Consider the following 10,486-nt stretch of genomic DNA (forward strand, 5'->3'; position numbering starts at 1 on the left):
ATTCCATGCTTGTGGATTAGAAGAACTGTTAAAATATCCACACTATCCACAGTAATCCCTATCAAAACACTAAATAGTAATTTTTCACAGAACTGGAACAAAAAATCCTAACATTTATATGGACTCACAAAAGACCCCAAATAGCCAAAACTATCTATCTATCTATCTATCTATCTATTATTTAAGTAATCTCTGCACCCAATGTGGGGCCTGAACTCATGACCCCACGATCAAGAGTCACACACTCTACCAGTTGAGCCAGGCCAGGCACCCCTAGCCAAGACAATCTTGAGAAAGAAGAATGAAGCTGGAGGTATCACAATGCCAGATTTCACACTCTATCGTAAAGCTACAGTAATCAAAGCAGTATGGTACTGGCACAAAAACAGACATATATATCAACGGAACAGAATGGACAGCCCAGAAATAAACCCACTCTTACATGGTCAATTAATCTATGACAAAGGTGACAAGAATATACAATGAAGAAAAGACAGTCTCTTCAATAAATGATGTTAAGAACACTGGACAGCAAAAGAATGAAACTGGCCCGCTTTCTTACATCATACATAAAAATAAACTAAAAATGGATTAAAGATGTACATGTGTATTCTGAAACCATAAAACTCTTAAAACACAGACAATAATATCTTGGACATTAGTCTTAGAAATATTTTTCTGGATCTATCTCCTCAGGCAAGGAAAACAAAAGCAAAAAGAAAAACTATTAGGATTACATCAAACTAAAAAGCTTCTGCACAGGGAAAAAAAAAAAAAATCAACAAAACCAAAAGCAATCTACTGAATGGGAGAAGATATTTACAAATGATATATCCAATAAGGAGTTAATATCCAAAATATATAAAGAACTTACACAACACCAAAAAAAACCAAATAATCCCATTAAAAAATAGGCAAAAGACCTGAAATCAACATTTTTCCAAAGAAGACATACAGATGGCCAACAGATACATAAAAAGATACTCAACATCAATAATCATTGAGGAAATGCAAATTAAAATGACAATGAAATAGCACCTTACACCTGTCAGAAGGACTAGAGTCAAAAAGATAAGAAATAACAAGTCTTAGCAAGAATGTGAAGAAAAGGAAACCCTTGGGCACCACTGGTGGGAAGGCAAACTGGCACAGCCACTATGGAAAACAGGACAGAGGATCCTCAATAAATTAAAAATAGAAATACCATATAACCCAGTAATTCTACTTCTAGGTATCTGTACAGAGAAAACAAAAATACGAATTCATAAAATATATGCCCCCCCTATGTTTAACACAGTATTATTTACAATAGCCAAGAAATGGAAATAACCTAAATGTGCATCCATGAGAGATGAATGGATAAAGAAGAGGTGATATGTACACACAATGGAATATTACTCAACCATAAAAAAGAATGAAATCTTCTTGCCACTAAGTGGCAAGTATTATGCTAAGTGAATAAGAGAGTGAAAAAGACAAATAACATGAGTTCACTTGTACATGGAATCTTAAAAACAAAACGAACCAACAAAAACAAACAGACTCGGGGCGCCTGGGTGGCTCAGTCATTAAGCGTCTGCCTTCGGCTCAGGTCATGATCCCAGGGTCTGGGATCGAGCCCTGCGTCGGGCTCCCTGCTCAGCGGGAAGCCTGCTTCTCCCTCTCCCACTCCCCCTGCTTGTGTTCCCTCTCTCACTGTGTCTTTCTCAAATAAATAAAATCTTTAAAAAAAAAAAAAAAAAAGAAAAACAGAAACAGACTCATAAATACAGAGAACTAATGGTTGCCAGAAGGGAGAGGGATGGAGGGATAGGCAAAATAGGTGAAGAGGATTAAGAGGTACAAGCTTCCAATCATAAATAAGTTGCAGGGATGGAAAGTACAGCATAAGGGATACAGTCAGTAATATTGTAATAACTTTATATAGTGACAGATGGTAGCTATACCTATCATGGTAAACATTTCGTAATATATGTAATTTTTGAATCACTGTATTGTACACCTGAAACAACATAATATCGTATGTCAACTATACTTCAATTTTTAAAGAAAGAAAAAGTTTTCACTGACCTGGTGCGACTACATTCACTCTAATTTTCTTTCTTGCTACTTCTTTAGCAAGAGCACGTGAAAATCCAACTACTCCTCCTTTACCTGCACTGTACACAGACTGGCCAGAATTGCCTTTTAAACCAATAATACTTCCTAGAAAAAATAAAACAAAAGCAAATTCAAACCAACTAATGGGTTATTTGAATATTTAGATAATTTACAGTAAACAAACAAGGCACAAACCATTTTACCTTGTCCTTTACTAAAATTGGGAATTCTAACCACTATCATTTCAGTAGTAAGACTTAGGGTCTGAGTCTGCTCCAGATATAAACAGAAAACAGGTTCTGAAAGAAGCTTATGTAAAACCTCAAATGTCAGGCAGGGGCTTGAGAACTGATCCATTAAATGAAAGAAACCCGCTCTCATCTCTGAGTACGTCAGACATGGTTAAAGTCCTATAGTATTTATAAAGTCTTCTAGTAGGAAGAGGTTAAAACCAGAAAAAGTCAGATAAACGCTGATTAATTTTATGGTTCTACAACACAGAGATGAGGAGGTATTCATTTCCACCAAAAAAATAGTTCATCTGAAGATAAATCTCACTAAATTTGAACTACCATCAATCAAAATTAACAAAGGTTCAATTATAAACTTTTTGTAAAACTGCAATTTAGTAACTTCAATGATGTATCATAACTTGTACTGACTACTAATGATTCTTGGGTGGTCTCATTTATATGAATATGAAAGAATAATTTCTAATTCAAATATCAACTGTATGCAAATAAATTCTTACAAAACAGAAATGGGGAAGTGCTTTTCTGCACCAGTGATCTCTACTTACGATATAAAAATTAATCAAGAACTTCACAAAACCTTGAAAAAGTAATTTTATTTTAGGAAAACATCCCAAACACTTTTTACATTATAGTCAACAAGTCCAGTATTAAAATATCTGCCTTATATATTAAATGCCAGTGAATGACAGAGGAAGAGAACTGTGAAGCAGAGAGAGAGAAAAGAAACATCAGACAGAGGAAACGCAGACAGACAGAAAAAGGGGAATCGGGGAGAAAGAGAAATCCAGAGAGACACAAAAAAGAAAGAAAAATATGGGCATGGAAGAAAGGCCAAATAGGAAGCTTTAGTTCATGCCACACACTATTGTCCATCTAGTCAATAACTGTTAACTTCTGAAATAATCAATGAACTTTCTAGCAGGTTAAAGTAGTCCTTTCTGTAAAAAGATTCTCTGATTTTTAATTATTTTTATTTACTTTTAGCACAATTCTAAAAGCTTTGCATGTACACAAAGGACTGACGTGGGTTTTTAAAATATATCTAAAAAGGGGGTATTTTAGAGTTAAACAAATATACCCACATTATCAGGTGATCTATAGAGGCCAGTATACCAACTTCTGAGAACCCAAAATCATTACCTGGCTGTGTTAGAAGGCAAAGGTCGACTAATCTTTTACTTTTTTTTTTTTTTTTTTTAAGATTTTATTTATTTATTTGACAGAGAGAGAGTTAGTGAGACCAGGAACACATGCAGCGGGTGTGGGAGAGGGAGAAGCAGGCTTCCCACGGAGCAGGGGGACCCTGGGAACATGACCTGAGCCGAAAGCAGACGCTTAACGACTGAGCCACCCAGGTGCTCCTAATCTTTTACTTTTTAATCATTTACTAATCTTTTTTAAGAAAACTCATTTCTTACATTTTTAAGAGTAAATGTCAAAAATGTTCTAATTCTTATTAGCACAGTATTCTTTTCTCATTTTCAAAAGAGAAAATCCCTACATTTTGGCTTGGAAAGCCATTTCCTATATTAAACAACAGGGTCATTTACTTTAACAGAGCAGCATTCCCCTTATGTGGCTTTTTAAGATATTACCATTTAAAATTAAAAGACAGATGATATGCTGCTATTTTCAAATTACCAAACTGAAATAGAATTGTAAGTCATTTTGCATTTTAAGGTCTACAAGCACATACTACATGGTTTATCTGCCCCATGGGTCAGATGAACTGAAGACTAGGGGTTACTTACATTCATTCTAAAAAATTGAAAAGATTATTCCCTTAAGAAAACTTCCTCCTAAACCTCTGTATTAGATTTATTAGAGACACATGCAACAGCTGTAGAGATCATTTTTTAGTCCCCACCAAAAATTTTTCAATTCCTTATCCGTATTTTTTTTTTTTTTAAGATTTTATTTATTTATCTGACAGAGAGAGACACAGCGAGAGGGAACACAAGCAGGGGGACTGGGAGAGGGAGAAGCAGGCTTCCCACCAAGCAGGGAGCCCGATGCGGGGCTCGATCCCAGGACCCTGGGATCATGACCTGAGCTGAAGGCAGACGCCTAACGACTGAGCCACCCAAGTGCCCCACTTATCCGTATTTTAAAAATCAGATCTCACATGCAAATCAGGACGTCCAATTTCTCTTAAAATGTCAAATGGCTGGCAAAATGGAGACCAGATCTGTGCATAGCAGCAATCCACTGGATCCAAGCGGTGGCTGCCACTCCACATGGCTTCTGGACACCAAAGCTAGGCATCATTTGTCATATATCAAATTTTTCTAATACCTGGTGGTATCATTCAATTAACATCTGCTTGACCACTAGAGAGATGTGAATTTGTGATTCCTATTCTACCCAGTAATTGGTTAATCAAGTCATTTTTCCATAGATAGTAAAAAGACCCATTTCATGGGCGCCTGGGTGGCTCAGTTGGTTAAGCGACTGCCTTCGGCTCAGGTCATGATCCTGGAGTCCCTGGATCGAGTCCCGCATCGGGCCCCCTGCTCAGCAGTGAGTCTGCTTCTCCCTCTGACCCTCCTCCCTCTCATGTGCTCTCTCTCATTCTCTCTCTCTCAATAAAATCTTAAAAAAAAAAAAAAAAAGACCCATTTCATTTAAGTTTCACACATGAATAAACTCTAAATTAGTCAATTAAATATTTTTATGGCACTATGAGATAAGTCTAATTTCACAGGTGAAGACTCACCTACATTAACAATAGACCCTCTCTGCTGTTGAATCATAGTCTTCAAGGCAACTTTACAAGTCAGCATGGAACCCAAGAGGTTAGTATGAAGCTGAGATATCATATCTTCAGTTTTTGTTCTTACCAAAAGGCTATCCCTACAAAAAAACAAAAAACAGTAGCATATAAATAAAAAATGGGATAAAAACAAATTCAAAAGTCAAGAAATATATAACATTTTAACTGAAAATAGAGTATTAGGAATATAGGTGAGCTGGAATACCTACAGAGTCCCATTTTAAACTTGATTTGAGGGGCATTAAAATAACTGATAAACCAGAACAGATATACCCAGAAGCAGGGTTGAGGGGCAAATATTCCTAACTGCTAAAAGTAATGCCATGCAGCCAAAATAGCTTGAATGAACTGAGCAACTGCCATTACAGTAAGCCCTGTTTAGCAAGAAAATATACTATTCTATTATTATCCTAAATTCATCTTTTAAAAAGAAAAGAATACCTACTCTAATACCATTAAGTTATGAACTTATACAATGGTGACAGAAGTCAGAATAGTGGTTACCTGTAAGGTAGTATTCACTGGGAAGAAACTGAAGAGAGCCTTCTGGAGTGCTACAAAAGTTCTATAGCTCAATACGGGTGTGACTGCAATGTTAAAATTGATCGAACTGTACCCTTACTGATTATCTCAATATAAAAGAAAAGAATGTACAGACAGATCAAATTTTAAAATATTTTTTTAAAAATACATATTTTCTTCCAATTAGAAGTACAGCAAGTTAATAGATTTACTCATACCAATCAAAAACATATTAGAAAAAAAAAAAATACGGGAAATGTACTTAAATTTGTGACCAACCTGTTAATTCCAGCTGCATTTACCAAGAAATTAACTCGACCTAAATTTTTTTCCATCTCTTCAAATGTATTTTGAACATCACGTTCTTTGGCAACATCACAGCTAAATGCTAAATGATCTCCTATACAACAAAATTAAATTAGCATTACTTATAAATTATAACTTCGATTTAAAAATTATTCAATACACATTTGTTAAGCATCTACTATGAGCTAAGCCTGTGATTATTAGAACCTAGAGATAAAAGATGATTATGTCACGGATTCCTGCTCTCAAGGAGTTCAGTCCAATAAAACTGAGATGGGGGTGGATGGGGAGTAAGAAGTAAAGTAATACTACAGAATTAAATCTTAAAACTTTTTTTTATCAAGAAAAAATGGGAGGAGGGCCTTTTTGTGTTCATAAGGCTTTGTAAGATTCATCTAATAATATGTCTGGCTTTGACGGTGATCCCATGCTACTCGATTCAACAGTGTTCTGGGTTTTATATTTTGTTTTGAAATTTATGTCTAATTCTGTTAGGTTTTTGTTAAATTGGTTTCCTAGTCCTGAGAATAAACCCTAGGGGTCTTGTACTTTTTTTTTTTTTTTTTAACTATGGCACATATATTACAATAACTATTATTCAAGCCTGACCATTATAAAGCAGGAAGCTATAAAAAGAAAAAAAAATGCCAAAACTAAAAAACACACACAAAAAACCTTTTTACTAAAAACTGTTACTTCCCCTTTTTAAAATGCCCACTTTTTAAAGATGTTTAAATACCAAAAGAATACATGTCAAAGAAAGCATTTTCCATTCAGTAATACATCATTTTAATACTCTAAATGTAGATTTTTTTGAAAACTAAACAATTGCTTATTTTCTGGCTGACCTCGCCTAGTAGTTAACACTAAAATTACAACCTCATGCCTTTGGAAACAGTAAGCTTTCTGGGAAGTCACACTTTGTAGGTGAAAACCAATTGCTTATGGAACACATAATTCAAGGAAGTAAAAGGCCCAAAAGACTCCTCTGTGACCCACTGTCGACTTTCATCTGAAAACTTGTTGGGTTCACAGTAACCCTCGAAGCTCAACCAAAAGTTTTAATCTACTCCAGCAAACACTAATGGCTTGGGATGACCCCCATAAGGAAAATCACTTTCTCACTCCTTTGTGACAGTAACATAATCGAAGTGAATATGAGCAGGAAGAAGCATTCACTGAAATTCTCCCTGCTCTGTAACTCCTGGTTTTTTTCTCTCTAAACAGAGTCTAATATTTTCCCAACCCATGTGCACAATTAGAGTGAACCAATAAGTAACGTTGAAGGATACAGCCTCCAAATGCATCCCCAGCCTCTTCCCAATGCCTCCCTGATAATGAAGTGCATTTGTGCCTTCCAGTTACTAAATTGCAGCATCTCAGCATTTTTCGTTCATCGTAATTCTCCCTACCATCACGGGACTTAAATTTTCAAATTAATGCAAAACAATTACTAACCCATTATTAATAAACAACAACAAAAAATTGGATTTTAAATGCAGTAAAAAGGAATCTGAAAATCTCAATTCTCCATTTGTAAAAGCCACCAAAACAATTTAATAACCTATTAAGTGCTTATGGATGTAGGAGAGCCAAAACAAGTGTATCTCAAAACCGGCTGGTACTCAAAAGAGTTTGTCTATGAAACACTGCTTTGTGCATTCGCATAGGGGCCAAAACAGCCCTCAAGAAAACTACAGCGAGCCTTTCAGGCCTGACACGCCTACCCTTCCTGCTTTTCCGCCCAGCCCTGTCTCCCGGCGGCGCCCCGGGACCTCGCGGCACAAGGGAACCCTTTACCCTGCATAAAAAATTAACTTTTGTGTGTCTCCCTCCTTCCAGACACCAAAACAAAACAACGCAGCATCGTTAGCACTAGCCTCAGGGGGGTGGGTGCTTAATTAATGGGGCCTCACAAGACTGCTAAGACTCAAAGAAAACCCTAAGTATTCAGCTCTTGGCGGCAGGCAGCGTGGCAGGGGATACTCTGCGGGGAACCGGGTGTTAAGGGGTTATCTGCCCAAACTGGTGTCCACACTCAGGACGGGGTGCTCCTAAACGCGGGTAGCTGAATTGCTAAACCTCAGAGCCGTAAAGGCCAGACCCTCTCGTTTTCAAACGAAGAAACTTCAGGCTCTCAAGACTGCAGCCACACAACTTGGACGACTCCAGTTCGGTACCTACCGCCGAGCTCACCGGCGGCGGCTTTGGCCCCTTCCAGATTTCTGGCGATGATGGCCAGTCGGTAGCCTTTTGGGGCCATTAACTGGGCCACTGCCCTCCCAATGCCCCTGGAGCCTCCGAAAACAGCACAGACTTTGTCCATTTCGCCCCGGGGAGTCGCAAACTCGGAGGAAAGAGGGCTAGGAGTGGTGGCTCCTTTCTAGATTCTCTCTGGCTTTTAAACCACAGAGTCTCCTAAAAAAAACGCAAACCGCCGAAGGAAAAAAAAAAAGTAAAAGAAAAAGAAAAAGAGAAAGAAAGAAAGCACCGCAACCTTCTGCCGCCGGACTTCGGCAACCCAGTAGGCGGGGAAGAGGCGCGAAGAGTACGACGTCTACGCAACGACGTCAGCGCGCACAGACTACCAGGCCCAGCGCCTTACGGGAGACGCGGGCGTGAAAGAGCCCGGGCGGCCGAGGACTGGCCTAGAAGGGCTGCGCTGCATGCTGGGACTTGTAGTCTTCACGCGGGAGAGGAAGAGGCGTGGCTCACTGCTCAGTGGGAAATGTACTCAAGGCAATGAAGGAGGGTCAAGGTGACCTCCATACCCCTTGGGACGTGAGAGTCAGAATTAAGAGTTCAGATGACCTACCATTCCAGTGTCCCTGGAACTAATGGGGTTAAGACGGTGGGCTTAACGTTTTTAAAATCGTAACAGTCCCGTCAACCGAGATAAATTGATTATGGTAGTTAAAACCCAGAATATACATTATTCAGAGTTCCATTGTCTGCCTTTCATCCAGGAATTGTTTTTTGGCTAAAGACTAAATGCCCTGCCTATTGAAGAAGTGATCCCCAAGTACCAGACTCACGCAAAAGCTATCCTACCTGTCCCTCCCCCAAGTTGCAACGGAAATAGACCTCACCCCATCTAGATATTACCATTCATCCCAAGTGTGTTGCAAAGGCAGCTGCCTATCAAGAACACCATATATAACAGGAACTCAAGAAACGTTAGTTGAGTGATTGAATTGTCTTGCAGGATCGATGAAACAAGCATGGCTGCTGCAAACAAAAACAGGTTCCTACAGTTCTAAAGAGAACGTGCTCAGTGTTCTGAGAGTTAAGCTAAAAGTTGAGCATTTGTTAACAAGGATACTATTAAAAGGAAGCATTTCTTGATAGAGTATCACTGCATTAGATGATTCAAAAAAGTAGAAGTTTCATGGGTCCTGCTACTAAAAAATATACAACCTGGGACAACAGGACCAATACACACAAACACTAACAAGTAGTCTGAAACCCTAAAGTGAAAAATGATATTAACACAAGAGCTCAGAGAAAAGGGAGGGAGGTCAATGAAAAAAATACAGAAGTGCTTGGAAAAGCTGGATTGGAGGACTGGATGCAGTCTGAATAAAAGGAGAAGAGAAAGAAAGGAAGGAAGGAAAGGAAAGAAGGAAGGTAGGAAGGAAGGAAGGAGAAAAAGAGAAAGAAAGAAAATATAAGCAAATTGGCTGTTTTTAAATATTATTTTTATTTCACCTAGATCCAAAGGGATTTGAAATGGCTTGCAAAGATAACACAAGTAAAACTTCACACTCTTTAGGATGGCTCCTATCAATAACAACAACAAAAAGAAAGACAATGACAAGTGTTAATGAGGACGTGGAAAAACTGGCACCCTTCTGCACTTTTGGTGGGAATGTAAACTGGTACAATAGCTTTGGAAAACAGAATGGTGTTTCCTCAAAAGAATTAAAAATAGGATTACCATATAATCCAGTAATTCCATTTCGGGGTATATACGCAAAAGATTGAAGGCAGAAGCAGGAAATCAGGTGATATTTGTATACCCAGGTTCATAGCAGCGTTATTCATAATAGCTAAAAGGTGGAAGCAACCCAAAGGACCTTCAACAGATGGTGGATAGGCAAAATGTGGTACCCACACACAATGGAATAATCTTCAGCCTTAAAAAGGGAAGAAATTCTACAATATGCTACCACATAGATGAACCTTGAGGATATTATGCTAAACGAAATAAACATAATAAACATGTTACAAAAAAACAAATATTGTATAATTTCACTTATTTGAGGAAGTTAGAATAGTCAGAATCATAGAGACAGAAAGCTGAATGGTGATTGCCAGAAGCTGGGGGTGGGAGGGATGGAGAGTTATTGTTTAAAGGGTATAATGTTTCAGTTTTGTAACATGAAAAGTTCCTGAGAGGTTTTGGTGGTGATGGTTGCATATATGACTGTGCTTAATAGTACTGAGCTGTACAGCTAAAATGGTTAAGATAGTAAAATATATGTTGTGTGTATTTTACTGCAATTTCTAAAATTGGAAGAAAAAACCTCAG

The 10,486-nt window shown here is 38.0% G+C and overlaps 1 protein-coding gene across 2 annotated transcripts in view; it reads right to left on the reverse strand.

Annotated features, from left to right (window-relative positions):
- The window catches only part of CBR4 (carbonyl reductase 4), a 90,386-nt gene extending 81,864 nt beyond the window's left edge, over positions 1-8,522 (reverse strand). Inside the window, exons 1-4 of one of the 2 annotated variants that reach the window (XM_032413170.1) lie at positions 8,140-8,522; positions 5,929-6,049; positions 5,071-5,207; positions 2,071-2,205 (exon numbers count right to left, since the gene is read on the reverse strand). In XM_032413170.1, coding sequence (XP_032269061.1) covers positions 2,071-2,205; positions 5,071-5,207; positions 5,929-6,049; positions 8,140-8,281 — 535 coding nt within the window. In that variant the 5' untranslated portion in view covers positions 8,282-8,522. The remainder of the gene's footprint in view (positions 1-2,070; positions 2,206-5,070; positions 5,208-5,928; positions 6,050-8,139) is intronic. The other variant, XM_032413169.1, reaches the window with a different exon arrangement.
- Between the last annotated feature and the right edge of the window lie 1,964 nt (positions 8,523-10,486).

Source organism: Phoca vitulina, unplaced genomic scaffold (genome assembly GCF_004348235.1).
Source record: "Phoca vitulina isolate PV1807 unplaced genomic scaffold, GSC_HSeal_1.0 scaffold14, whole genome shotgun sequence".
NCBI classification, from domain to species: Eukaryota; Metazoa; Chordata; class Mammalia; order Carnivora; family Phocidae; genus Phoca; species Phoca vitulina.